Raw genomic sequence first — 14442 nt, 5'->3', positions numbered from 1 at the left:
AATGTCTTTCTTTTAGGGAAGAGTGCTAGGCTCCTCCTCTAGGCAGAAAACTCTCAGGGGGCAGGGAAACACCTGTGGTTTGATAACTGAATATCTATTCTTTTCTCCATCAGTCCCTCCAACCGTCAGTCTGTCTAAATAGCCACCTATAAGCCCACAACCCACCCTCCCACTCAGCCACTCATCCACCCATCCTCCCACCCACGCATCCGCCCATCCATCCTTCTACTGATTCGTTTCCCAGGGAACATTTATGAATGGTGGTGAACGGGTAACGGTGGCTTTCTCTGCAGCTTCCAGTGCTCCTTTCCAAAGAATCCCCAGGTCAGGAGAGAAGGTTTGGGTTAATTAGAGTGTCCAGAGCAGGAGCCTACTCGGGTTTCGCCCTTCTTTGGGTTGGGGTGGGACGCTTGAGACCCACTGGAGCTTCCCAATCTCCTGAGTCCCTGCCCCCACCGCCCAGCCAAGGGCGGGAGCCGCTCTCCCCGCCCCTCAGCCCAGCTGGGCTGGGCAACACCCCCCACCCTGAAGCAGCAGGACGCCCCGGTTCTGTCAAATCCGGGGCGGGCCATTCAAACAGCAAAAGGCGAGTGTGGCTTTCCTGAGTCATCTCTGCACGTGTGTTCTCCCATTTGTCTTGACCGCTAAGTAGCTGCGTTCCTGGAAACAGGAACTGGGTACCTAGTGCGCCTCGAGTAGTGGTGGAAGGGAAAGGTTAAGGCTGAAACTTCGGAGAAGGAGCGTCCTCTTTTGAAGTGACTTCGCAGCGTGCGGTTGGGGCCTGCGAGGTGCGCCGAGGGTCTGCGAGGTCCGCCCGCGCTTGCGCGGCTGCTGGTCTCGGGCACCACACGTGGGTGCAGCGCGCTACCCAGGCTGAGCTGGTGGGCGCGGGCTGCGAGCCCAGTCCTCCGCCCCGGCCCCGGGATGCGCGCCCTCCGTGCTGTGCTTGGTCTGTTGCTCCTGGGGGCGCTCCGAGCCTTCCCGCAGGTAAGGGGGTGACAGGATCCTGGGGAGGCGCCAACGAGCGACCCGGAGCCCCTTTCTTGCCATCGCTGCCCTGAGTCCGGACAGTGTAGGGCTGGTGGGACGACGGGGAGAACAGGGGCGCGCCACACCTCATTCCCTGACCAGGCGGGGTGAAGAGCCACAGGTGATAATCGGGGGCGGGGGGGTGTGGGGGGTCCCGAATCTGCAAGTATTTATAGGTGGGCGTTTGGCTGACAGGCTAGTGGGGGCGTTTTCTCCCACCCTCCCAGGGTGCTAGGATGATTCATTCATTCATTCATTTAATATAAATGAGCAGAGGAGACTGCCTGCAGGAGATGGGTTGTTTTTGAGTGGGGTCCTGGGTAGATCAAGTGAGATCTGTGCGGGTCTGGGCAGGACAGGTGGGGGTCTCCTTTGACCAGAAGAGGTTGGTATTCAGTCTCTTTATGGGTCTAGAAAGGGAGGGAGAGTTGGGTGTGGGTGAGGAGCAGGGTGAGGGGGTCAGACCAGCCAGATCAGCTTTCCCTGCCCTTGTCCAGCCAACCAACTCACGTGGATTTCTCGCTCTGGAGCATGTGGTGGGTGTCCATCCCTGGAAAAAGGTCAGTGGTGGAGCAGCTGTCTGTTGTGGGAAGCCCCAGTACTGAATTTGGGGACTGCTTTAGGAAAAGTGAGCCCTTACCAATGGCCAGCACCCAGAGAGGCACGAGGTGGGGGAGAGCTCAGATTAATCAGACGTGGTCTGCCGCCTAAGCACTGAGAGCAGGGTCTGAAGATGAGACACAAGTCCTAGTGGACTTCTGCCTAGAACGCAGTAGGTGTTGGTGAGTGCATGCTGTATATTGGTACAGAGGGCAGAGGTAGAAGCAACAACAGTGTGTTGGGGGAGGGGCGAGCCCCCACTTTAATCCTACAGGAGGAGGGATATGGAGTGGGCATCAGGCTGAAGGAGGGAACGTGTAGGTGGGAAAGTGCACGAGCAGCTGCCCCCTTCCATCTTCAATAGGGCAATGTGAAACATTTCTCCTCTCACACACACACACACACACACACACACACACCCCAGAGGGCAGGGGCATGCAGCTGGCAGCATTATACCTTATGCTAGCCAGAGGCCCTGGCTAGAGAACCCCCTCCCAGCCTGCTAAGCCCTCTGCTGATGACCTGGGAGAGGGTGAAAGTCTGGGGAGTTAAGGTCTTGGCGGGGATAAAGGGAAGGGAGGACTGTGAGAAGGGCTGGGGGAGGTTTCCAGCAATTTGTGGCTGGCACTCATGTCTCTCCTTTCTATAAAGTGAAATCACCCTTTAAATTAAAAAATAACAGGTATTTACACAAGGGATAAATGAATATATCCTCAATGCAAAAAAAAAGCGCACTGTTCATGGGGTCCTCTTGGCAAGAATCCTGGAGTGGTTTGCATTTTCTCCTCCAGTGGACTGTGTCTTGTCAGAACTCTTCCCTCTGACCCGTCCATCTTCGGTAGCCCTACAAGGCATGGCTCATAGCTTCACTGAGTTGCACAAGCCCCTTTGCCATGACAAGGCTGTGATCCATGAAGGGAAAATCTTACAGATAAAGCTGAATTATTGGGCATCTCCTTATCCTGATTCCTTTGAAGCTGTAGCCACCATTGTGGTTTTGGTGTTTCCTCTGCGAGCTGTGTATGCATGCCAAGTCACTTTGGTCATGTCCAACTCTTTGTGACTCCATGGACTGTAGCTGGCCAGGCTCCTCTGTCCATGGGATTCTCTAGGTAAGAGAATCCACTCAATACTGGAATGGGTTGCCATGCCCTCCTCCAGGGGATCTTCCCGACCCAGGGATTAAACCCAAGTCTCTTAGGTCTCCTGAATTGCCAGGTGGGTTCTTTACAACTAGTGCCACTAGAACTTTATAAATGCATGTCCCCATTATGTCTATTTTATAAAAAATATTAGGTTTCCCATATACTATACCATATGGAACATTTTGCTCTTTCTTCATTTGGCTTTTACCATGTCTGCAGTGTATCTTGGAGAGCTTTCCATGTGAATACTTACAGATCCTCCACTTATCTTTCAAAATGACATCTAGTATTCTACCAAAAGTGTAGGGGGTTCCATAGTTTATTAATGTGTGTCCCTGATGGATGGGTAGTAAGGTTTCCATCATTGTTTTTTGTTTGTTTCCTTGCTGTTGCAACATACAGCCCCATGTGGATGCTTTGGGGAAACGTGCATGTTTCTTACTCAGAGAAGAAGCTGAGAAGAGTGTATTGAGGCGCAGGGTGAAAATGCATTCAAATGAAAAGACGCCACAGAATTGCCTCCCAGGGTGACTAGACACTTTGCTCTCCCACCAGCAGGGTTTGAGAGTAGAGTAGTGACTTCCCCACATCCCAACCGACTTTTGATCTTATCAGAGTTTTTATTTCTGTCAGTGTGACCGGTGAAGAGGGCCATATCCTTGCTGTGTTCATCTGCATTTCCCACCGACCCAGGAGGCTGAGCGTCCCTGGTCTGCCGGGTGCTCAGACATGGGTCATTTCTGGGCAGGATTTGGGGTGCCCGTGGGGGCAGGGCTGCCTGCCCATCTCAGTACTCCCCCCACTTTCTAGCCTTCTTCCACCTCTATTGCCCCAATAAAAACTTGGAAAGTTCATTATTAAAAAGTGCTTGAATCAGGGCTTGAACATTAAAGTCCTTTTTTTCTTCGCCTTCTGGTTTTATGAGACCCCATCATTTTGTGGTCAGATCTCTGAGGCAAGAAGGCTTTCTTGCTGTGTGTCACCTTCTGAGAAAAAGATTTAGCCTCTGTTGCTTCACCCTAAGGTCTCCCCACATGCGATTTTGTAATGCGATCCAGGATTATTCTGGTGAGAGTAAAATTCACTACCCGAAAAGCCTCCCCAACTTCCCTATCCTTTCATCCAGGCCCCAGGAGAGGAGGGGCGGGGGGCAGGGAGGCCGAAGGCCTTTTCAGGAACTTTGCCTCCCCAGTCCTCCTCCAGGCCAGCGCTGAGGCTACAGCCAGCCTCCCTCCCAGACCCGCACCTCACCGTTCCAGCTCCTTCGGACCTCTGCGCTGACTTAGCCATCCTGCTGAGGCAGGTTCTCACGCCTCCCATCGGGGTTTCCAGAGTTCAGCTCGGACTCCATAGAGGGGGTGCTGACCCGGATGTACCAGCAGGAGGGGTGCAGGACAGACTTTCTGGTTTTGTCTTGGCAAAGGCTGCACCAGCTCTGCCTGGGGGGCAGAAGTCCACTCTCTACCAGGAGGAGGGGAGCCGGAGAGGGGGCCCCTGATGTGAAGAGGTGGAAGGAGATGCCGGCTGGTCTTCCTCAGAAGGAGGCCTGGGCCGACAGGAGATGGTGGGGGAGCTTTACTCAGCTTGAGAGCCGTCAGTGCTGGGAGAAGGGGAGCGTTTACTGTAAGTTTCTGCTTCTGCTCCCACTCATATCTGACCTCGCCTCGTTTCTTGAGTTGTGATTCATGCTTAGGCTTGTACACACATTCCTCAACCCTCCCTTCACTTCAAGGAACATTATTAGAAGGAAATGAAGCTGAGGGATGTCTGAGTCTGGGGAGCCCCGGGAGGCTTGAGGGTCCTTTCATGGTTGGTTAGTTAAGTCCAGCTTGGACCGCATGTAGTCTTCTTGGGTCCATGGTGCCCTGACCCTGTTGGTGGCTTGTCTGGGACCATAGTCCCCATTTTCCAAACAAGGATGTGGAGGCTCAGAGGCAGGAGAGGATCTTGCCCACAGTCTCAAGACTGGTCAAGTCAAAGTAGGACCAGAGCCCCAGACGCTATGGACAGATGGTCCAAAAAGGCAGCTCCAGGCAAAGCTGGTCCTCCAGCTTCGCTCTCTTCCCCTTCCTGCCAGGGGCTGTTGGGATAAGGGGAGGAGCACTTCATTCTAGAGTCTTTGCTGCCTAGGGGAGAACCTAGGCATTCTCAGTGGCCTTGCTGGTGGAGAGGGTCTTTAATATGCCAATCAGTCCAATTACCCAATAAGTGCCTAACTCTTCAGGCCCATCCAAGTATTCACTCATTCAAAAAACTCTTAAAGAAGCAGCTGCTCGGTGCCAGGCCTGGCTCCAGGGCTTTTGTCCCAGGCTGTTCCCAGTAATCACTCAGCTTCTTGTAGGCCTCCGGGGACAGGGTGCTCCCTTCCTTCCTCCCCAGGCAACTTATGCCATCCTGGGTCACTTTGGCATCGAGAAGTTCTCTAGGATAAGCTGAAGTCTATCTCTTTGAAGTGTTTGCCCATCGATCCTGGTTCTGGATGCTGAGGCTATGTAACCAAGATGTGTCCACATTTCTCAGAAATTTCTTCCAGTGAGATGAAGACTGTGACCCTGGCCTCTGAGGTCTCCTGGTCAGTCATTACACCCAGGGCCTCCAACGTGTATTTCTCTCATGGTATGGGCCCCAAGCCCGCTTTTAGCAATTCATCCATCCCATTAATATTTCTAGTCAATCCTAAAAGAAATCGGCCCTGAATATTCATTGAAAGGACTGATGCTGAAGCTCCAGTAATTTGGTCACCTGATGCGAAGAGCTGATTCACTGGAAGAGACCCTGATGCTGGGAAAGACTGAAGGCAAAAGGAGAAGGGGGCAGCAGAGGATAGATTGGTTAGATAGCATCACCAACTCAATGGACATGAATCTGAGCAAGCTCCGGGAGACAGTGAAGGACAGGGAAGCCTGGCGTGCTGCAGCCCGTGGGGTCACAAAGAGTCAGACACGGCTTAGCGACTGATCAACTGTATGCCAGGGAGTGTTCTGGATGCTGCAGGTGCCTCCGGGTCAGCTCCGCAGGTCTCTGCCTCATGGAACTAACATTCCACCAGACTGACAGACAGTGACCAGACAGTACCCCTTGCAGTGGAGAGAATTCTAACCTTTGAGGGTGAGAAGGGCAGTCACCCCAGGTGGGGAAAACAGGCCAGTCTCTCCCTAGGAGGTGGGGACACATACAGGAGTGAAAGTTGGAGGGACAGGAAGGAGGCCACGTGTGTGGCAGGGGATAGCGTGGGAGGGTGGTGGGAAAGTAGGGGATAACACACACCTCTATCTGTGGCTGGAGGGTTTTGTGGGGTGGAGGAATGACATTGCACGCATTTTAAAGTTCCTTCATTCTGCTGGGGGTAGAGCGGGAGCCAGGCTGTTGCTGTGGTCCAGGGGAGGGATGAGTGGAATGTGAAAACAGAAATGTACTTTGGAGCTAGAATCCATAGGACCAACAGATGGATTGGGTGTGAGTGCAGAGGGCAAGATGGGAATGGCGGGGGGGTTCTGTCCAGATTTGCGGGCTCCATACTTGGTCGAGTGGTGGTATCGTTTATGGGAGTGGGAAAACTGGACATGGGACAGAAGAGTGTTTTGGAGAAAAGCAAGAGTTCTGTTTTGCCCACATCTGAGCGTCAAGTGGGGGCTGAGGGTTGGAATCAGGAGCTCTCTGCAGAACTCAGGCTCCTGATGTGGGTTCTGGCACCAGAGACAGACGACATCACAGTTCCTGGTGTTGCCTGGGCTCGGGGGAGCCTGGGAGTGTCAGCCCGCCCTCTGTGGAGCCACCCTGCTTCGCTACTGATGTGGACTAAGACCCCACATCTTTTGGGGGCCACTATGTTACCCTGTTGGTTCACCCCAACTCAAAGGTAGGATCTTCCATTTGTCTTGTTAGCTGCTCAGTCATGTCTGACTCTTTTGTGACTCCTATGGACTGTAGTCTGCCAGGCTACTCTGTCCATGGGATTCTTCAGGCAAGAATACTGGAGTGGATTGCCATTTCCTCCTCCAGGGGATCTTTCCCACCCAGGGATTCAACGCAGGTCTCTTGTAGGGCAGGCAGATTCTTTACTATCTGAGCTACCAGGGAAGCCCATTCATCTTGGTTATGCTTTATTTTTTTGACTGCTCTGTGTAGCGTCTGGAATCTTAGTTCCCTAACCAGGGATCAAACTTGGCACCTCCTGCAGTGGAAGCGATGGACATTTAAGTTGTTTGTGTAGGACATGGACATTTTTGAAGATCACTATTCACCTACTGTGTACTTCATGTTGTCTTTTTAAAAATTGAAATATAGTTGGCATGCTATATTTTATTAGTTCCAGGTATATAACATAGTGACAGCTTCCCTGATAACTCAGTTGGTAAAGAATGCACCTGTAATGCAGGAGACCCTGGTTCAATTCCTGGGTCAGGAAGATCTGCCGGAGAAGGGATAGGTTACCCACTCCAGTATTCTTGGGCTTCTCCTGTGGCTCAGCTGGTAAACAATCTGCCTGCAACGCGGGAGACCTGGGTTTGATCTCTGGGTTGGAAAGATCCCCTGGAGAAGGGAAAGCTACCTACTCCAGTGTTCATGCCTGGAGAATTTCATGGACTGGTTAGTCCTTGGGGTTGCAAAGAGTTGGACACGACTGAGCAACTTTCACTTCACTTCATACAACATAGTGATTTGACATTTATATACTTTATGAATCAAGCATCACAATGTCTAGTAACCATCTGTCACCAATATTATAGTATTATTGACATATATTGACAATATATTTCCTATGCTGTACATTACATCCATGTAGCTTATTAATTTTATAACTGGAAGTTTGTACTTTTTAATCCCCTTCACCTATTTTACTCAAACTCCTAACCTGTCAAGTCTTGTTTGGGAGACAATAGAGCATCATGTTTGGGCTTCCCTGATGGCTCAGTGGGTAGAGAGTCCACCTGAAATGCAGGAGACCCAGGAGATGCAGGTTTGATCCCTGGGTCAGGAAGATCCCCTGGAAAAGGAAATGGAAACCCACTCCAGTGTTCTTGCCTGGAAAATCCCATGGACAGAAGAGCCTGGAGGGCTACAGTCCATGGGGTCACAAAGAGTCAGACATGACTGAGTGACTACAGACACACATACAGAGCATCATGGCTAAGGGGCAGCCTGCCAAGTTTATATTCTACTTCTGACACTTACCACGTGATGCTTGTGGGCAGGGTAAGTCACTCATCTGGGCCTCAACTTCCCTATCTATAGAATGGGGATGATCATAGTAGCTATTTTGTAAGACTGTTGGAAGATTATATGGGATAGTAGAGGAGAGGTGCTGAGAGCAGCTCCTGGCATGTGGTGAGGCCTTGTGAGAGGTAAGCTGTTATTAAGTGCCTGTTGTATGCTAGGCATCATGGATGCAGGATGAAGGCGAACCAGTTACAGTCCCTGCCCTCCAGGGCGGCAGCATGGGAAGTGGGACATGGGGTGGGGGAATGCCATCAGAACTGTGTGAAGAACTGTCCAGGCCTGTGAGAGCCCACAGGGGCCTGTCCTCACCTCCACCTGGACTGATGGGGAAGAGCTTTTGGAGGGAGGGTAGAGGTGGCCAGACTGCAGAGTCTGGGACAACAGGCTTTGCCCCATGGATGATGCCAACGTCTTCGCCAACATCTGGGTCAAATGGCATGGCAGCATGGGTGTTCGGGCTGGGCCCGGGGCTTGCTCTTGAAACTCCATCAACAGGTTTCATGTGGGGGGCTCTGAACCCCTGGGGGCTGAGGATTCTCAAAGACATCATCCATGGCCTCATTTCACTACCTGCTGCAAACCCTATGTGGTTCGGGGGAGGGCATGGTCCCCTGAGATGGTTCCAATCCTGCAGGTCCATGAAACCCCTAAACCAAACCTTCACTTTCCATCCAGAACATGTGCTCTCTCTACTACTGAGTCAGGACAGGGGGGCCAAGGGTTCTCTCTGTCCTAGCAGTCAGTGGGGGCTGGGACCAGCCTCCCCCACATGTAAGCTAGTAGGATGCAGAAGGTCAAGGAAACCTGCTGGCCCCTTCTAGGCAGGTAGGCTGATGCCAGGGTAGGGGGTGGCATTCCAGGTACCTCCAAGAAGGGGAAGAAAGCCAAAGTACCCCATCACTGACCACCCCCCACACACACACACATCTTTCCTCATTAACACCATCAAAGTTTCCTTGGCACTTCTGGTGTCCCATGGTGGCTGGTGCTTCTGGGGACTGTTATTCCAGGGCTGAGGTGGATCTTATCATCTCTTATGTACAGCCGAGTGTGCATCTCAGACACTTGCTGCAGCCCCAGAACTTTCATGAAGGCGCCCATCTGAACAACAGGCTCATCTGGCTGGCCTGGGGTTTCACTTGGGCAGGAGGAGCATCAATAGGAAGTGAAGAGTAAGACATTGCAGAATTGGGACTCCAGGCCAGATCTTGGTTATGTTACTCACCTCTGCCCTGTCCATCCCCTTGCATATTAGCTGCTCTGCAACCTTTAGTGGCTCCCTATTGCCCCAAGGCCACATTTCCCAAAGTCACTTCCAGAGACTAGTTGTCCCATGAGGCCAGGGTTCTATAGCCAGCTGAGTTTGGGAAAAAGTTTGTCTCTCTGTGCCCATCTCTCCCCACCTCCATTCCTAACCTTTCCTCGGAGAATCAGAAAGCAAGTAAGGAGATAAAAGGCTTGGAGAAACATCTCAAATGGGATGGAGTGATTCTCTGCATTTTGGTTTTGATTTTTCTTGTCCCCTGTGGACATCCTGTGGAACCAGCATTTGCTGGAACGCAGCGTGGGAAATGAAGAGTTCAGTGCAGATATCTGGCCCTGAGTCCCGGGCCTCCCGTCCTTCTGCTTCCACTGTCCAGCCCATCAAATCACTGAGTGCCCCACAGCTCTGCTCCTTCCAGCCTCAGTACTTTTGCTTCTGTGGAGCCTTTTACTTAGGATGCCTGCCTTTCAAGAATCTTTAAAAAAAAAGCAAAACCCAAAACTAAAAAATGGAAGTTCTCCTCTTCCAAAAAGTCATCGTAGGGACTTCCTTGATTGTCCAGTGACCACAACACCACACTCCCAGTGCAGTATGGGGCCAGGATGCATGGAGTCGTACACACTCCCCCTCAGCTCCTTGGAGACCAGAGGTAGGAACCGGATCTTGTTCTTAGACGTGACAGCTGTGAGGAATACGGCCAGGGCCAGAGCGGGGCCAGACTGTGGGCCGTGGGTGTGTTTGAGGTCCAGGAGGAGGATGACTGCAGTTTCACATGGTCTCTTGGTCTGGACCTCATGTGAACCTTCAGGGTAGAGGGAAGGGTTTAGGGCCCCCAGGATTATTGCTTTTTCATCACTAAGTTGTGTCTGACTCTTTGTGACCCTATGGACTGCAGCACACCAGGCTCCCCTGTCCTTCACTATCTCCTGGAGTTTGCTCAAACTCATGTCCATTGAGTCAGTGATGCTATCTAACCATCTCATCCTCTGCCGTCCCTTTCTCCTTTTGCCTTCAATATTTCCCATTATCAGGGTCTTTCTCAATGAGGAATCGGCTCTTCACCCCCAGGACTAGTAGACTTACAAAGCTCAACCTTTTGGCAGAATATCCTAGTGGTTACTTATGATCAGGGCTATGGTCAGAACATCTGTAGCCTAATCCCTGGAACCTTATATGGCAAGACACCCGCGTTCAACCCCTGGGTCAGGAGAATCCCCTGAAGGAGGGGATGGCAACCCACTCCAGTATTTTTGCCTGGAGAATTCCATAGACAGAGGAGCCTGGCAGGTACAGTCCTTGGGGTCACAAAGAGTCAGACATGACTGAGAGACTAACATATGGCAAAGAGAACTTTGGAGATGTGATTAAGGGTACAGACCTTGAGATGGGGATTTTCCAGGTGGGCCCAGTGTCCTCACGTGAATCCTTAAAAGCAGAGGAACTTTCCTGGCTGCATTAGAGAGAGATGACACAGAAGAAGAGGTGTATGTTACAGGAGAAGGACTTGACCTAGCATTGTGCACTTTGCAGATATAGGAAGAGGGCCATAAGCCAAGGAATGCAGCAGCCTTTAGAGGCTGAGAACGACCTTAGTTGAAAGTGTGCAAAGAGACAAGTCCTCAGTCTTTAAAAATTTTTTAAAATTTATTTGGCTGAGTTAGGTCTTAGTTTTAGCATTCTGCATCTTTGTTGCGTCATGCAGGACCTTTAGCTGTGGCGCACAGGCTCTCTAGTTGTGGCACATGGGCGTAATAGCTCAACAGCATATGGGATCTTAGTTTCCCAACCAGGGATCAAACCCACTTCCCCTGCATTGCAAGGCAGATTCTCAACCACTGAACCACCAGAGGAATCTTGGGCCCTCAGTCTTAACTATTAACATAAGGAAATGGATTCTCCCCTAGAGCCTCTAGCAAGGACACAAACTTGCCACATCTTGTTCTAGCCTGCCGAGACCTGGCCTGGATGGGGGTGATCAGGGACGGGGTCCTCTGGGAAGAGGCATGCAGGCGTGAAATCTGAAGGAAGAGTTGAAGTGTGCTGGACCGGGGGGTGGGGCGCCCAGGGGAACAACATGTACAAGGCTGCTGGAAAGATGGAGGGAGGAAGGGCATGCATGGCCAGATGGCCAGGGCTGGTCCAGCAGCGTCTCTTGGGCCCCTGTCAGGACTTTGGGCTTTATCCACAGTTTAGTTGGAAGCTATCTACTCATCTTCAACAGGGTATAAGGGAGAAGATCAGATCTGTGTTTTGAAAACATCGCTCCGGCCTCTGCACTATGCGTGGGGGATGAGGGATGGGGTTGATGTAAGGAGACCCTGGTCTGCCATTCACAAGTCCAGATGGGGAGGAGGTGAGGAAGAGCTGGGGGACTAAGGGTAGAGCTGGAGGTTAAACAAACAGGACTCGGGATGCAGAACCTGGTGGATAAGAGCCTGTGCCAGATGGCCAAATTCTGGCTCTAATACTGCTAAGCTGTGTGACTTGAGGCAAGGTTCTTAACCACTCTGTGCCTCAGTTTCCCCATCTGTAAAATGGGATAGATGGTAGGTCTAGGTGAGGCCTCGGATTCTGCATTTCAAGCAAATTCCCAAATGGTGCCAATGCTGCTGGGGTCAGGCACCTCACTTTGAGTAACAGCGGTGGCGAGCCCCGGGATGGGGGTGGGGTACACCTCCCAGCTCTGCCCTGCTCCGGCCCTGTGGGTATTTTGCATCTGATCTGATTCCTCCACCTCCCACCCCTCCCGCCTGCCACCCAGCTGTGGACTCTCGGATCCTACAGGTGTGGCCTGCCTCATGTTTCTGCAGCTGTGACCAGGTGGGGCTTTCTGAAAGTGAATTTTACCAGGTTTTGTAGGGAAACCAAACCAACCTGGAAATAGATCTAGAAATGGGAAGGTTTCAAGCCACTCTTATCTGTATCTTGATGCCACTGAGCCTGAGCCACATGACTCTGGTTACACAGCTCATCACTCTGTGGACATCTTGCCCTGCCTCAAACCTGCTGGGGAACCCCACCCAAAAGCCCCCCTCCCCGGCCTTGGGCTTCCCCCTCCCACTCTCCCCTTTCTGACTCCCTCTTCCCTCCCAGAGCACGGCCTGGCTGTCACTCCCCCCTTCTCTGGGGGGCAGCAGGAGCCGATGGGCCATTCAGGGTCTGGGCTTGTGGCCAGCAGAAGCTGGCAGGCCCTCAGAATTCAGAGACTGCCATAGATGACCAGGCTGCTGTGTTCTGTGCTCTACGCCAGGAGCTGGTATGGGTGGAGGGCCCAAGTGAGTGGGTGATGGAAGACTACACGGTGGGGCATTGTGGCAATGGGGAGATGGCAGGGGGGGGGGGGCAATGAATGGGGCCAGAGGGTGAGGACTGAGTCTAGGGCATGAGACAGGGCCAACTTTGGGGGGGGCTCAAGGACAGCTCTGCAAAGGCAAAGCTCGGGGCTTCGATTCCACCCCTTTCTAGTTTCTGGGCTAGGAACACCCTGGGAAGATGGGGCTGCCTCTTGCACAGGAGTGCCAGCCCTGGAGGGTGTCCTGTCGCCCGTCAGCCCTCCAGCACAAGCTGGGTTTCTGGGGTAGCCCTGGAGTTGCCAAATCAGCTGACTAGACTCAGAGCCTGGGCAGGCTCTTCACGTCTCACAGATGGATTTCTGTGATAATAGGGTCTCACAGGGCCCTTGGGTTGTCAGTGCTGTTGTTTCTTCTGCAACAGCATGTGTACCTTGCACTGACCCATTTTCTCGGTGCTTGTAAAGCCATGACATCATAGGCACAAAAAGTCCCCAGTATCTTTTCCAGAGAAGGCCAGCCACAGGGGCCTGGGGACGTTTAGGGTGAAGGCTAGGGCATACGGTTGAGCTATGCCGCAGCCTGGACTCCACCTGTCTTTGGGAAGGGCTGGAAGGAGTGGGGGTCACCCCTCCATGGGGTTGAGGGGATCAGCGCCTTCCCGCATAAGCCCCACATGGGGAACAGAGGCCCCCAAGTCCTCTGCTGTCTTCAAGGGACTCTGATCGGCTCCAGCTGGAAATCCTGGCTGAAAGCCCACCACCCCTGGGGATGGCAAGAAGATAGCACCCCCTGGTGGCAAACTGTGGATTTACACAGATTTCCTTGTTGAAAGAGGGCCCTCCTAGATGGCTCAGTGGTAAAGGATCTGCCTGCTGATGCAGAAGATCTGGGTTCGATCCCTGGGTTGGGAGGATCCCCTGTGGCAACCCACTTCAGTACTCTTGCCTGAAAAATCCTGTGGAGAGAGGAGCCTGGAGGGCTACAGCCCATGGGGTCACAAAGAGCCAGACTCAACTGAGTGACTGAGTACCCATGCATGCACGTTCCTTCCTGAGCACTTAGAACCCTGCAGGTGCTATTATTTACACTTGCTGTTTTGTACAATTGCTTTAGTTTTGTCTCTCTTTATGTATACATGTATTATGATGATGATGGTCATCATTTTTTTCTGTTTGCTAGTTAATTGCAGACATTCTGATCCTTCACGCCTAAATATTTCAGCATGTTTCTTCTACAACAAGGACATCTCTTAGAAACAGATTTTCAGGAATTCAACATCGATGGAACAAATCAGATAAAAAGCCCATATTCAAATTCCACTAGTTATCTCAATCTTCTTTACAGCAATATCCCCCTTCCCAGCCTGATTCAGGATCCAATTCAGACATTACATTCAGTTCTCTTGCCTCTTTAATGTTCTTTTTTTCTTCTGAAACATTCCACAGTTCTTCCTCATCTTTCATACACTGGCATTTTAAAGAGTTAAGGCCAGCAGGTTTGTAGAATATCCCTCAGTTTGGGGGAGCTGAGCTGTCTGATGTTTGTCTGGGTTTGTCTCATGATGTGATTCAGACTGTGGACTTTTGGTAGACCACAGATGTGATGTGATGTCCTTCTCAGCACATTGGACCTTTTTTTTTTGTTTTTAAGATTTACTGCTGTTTAAAAAAAAGTTAATTAATTTTTGGCTGTGTTGTGTCTTAGTTGCAGCCCACAGGCTTCTCTTTAGTTGCGGCACAGCCTTAGTTACCCCAGGGCATGTGGGATCTTAGTTCCCTGACCAGGGATCAAACCTGAGTCCCCTGTATCACAAGGCGGATTCCTAAGCACTGGACCACCAGGGAAGTTCCTGGACCTTTTTTGTTTTCAAAATGGGCAGCCTGAGGCCCAT

General features: G+C 51.7%; 1 protein-coding gene across 1 annotated transcript in view; it reads left to right on the top strand.

Moving 5' to 3' along the window:
- The first annotated feature begins 649 nt into the window (after positions 1 to 649).
- TNFRSF8 (TNF receptor superfamily member 8) overlaps positions 650 to 14442 on the top strand; it is a 78562-nt gene continuing 64769 nt past the window's right edge. Inside the window, exons 1-2 of the mRNA XM_061160360.1 lie at positions 650 to 987; positions 1527 to 1589. Of these exons, the coding sequence (XP_061016343.1) occupies positions 925 to 987; positions 1527 to 1589 (126 nt within the window). The 5' untranslated portion in view covers positions 650 to 924. The remainder of the gene's footprint in view (positions 988 to 1526; positions 1590 to 14442) is intronic.

The sequence above is a fragment of the Dama dama genome, chromosome 14, assembly GCF_033118175.1.
Source record: "Dama dama isolate Ldn47 chromosome 14, ASM3311817v1, whole genome shotgun sequence".
Classification (NCBI taxonomy): Eukaryota; Metazoa; Chordata; class Mammalia; order Artiodactyla; family Cervidae; genus Dama; species Dama dama.
This window is presented reverse-complemented; position numbering and strand designations above follow the sequence as displayed.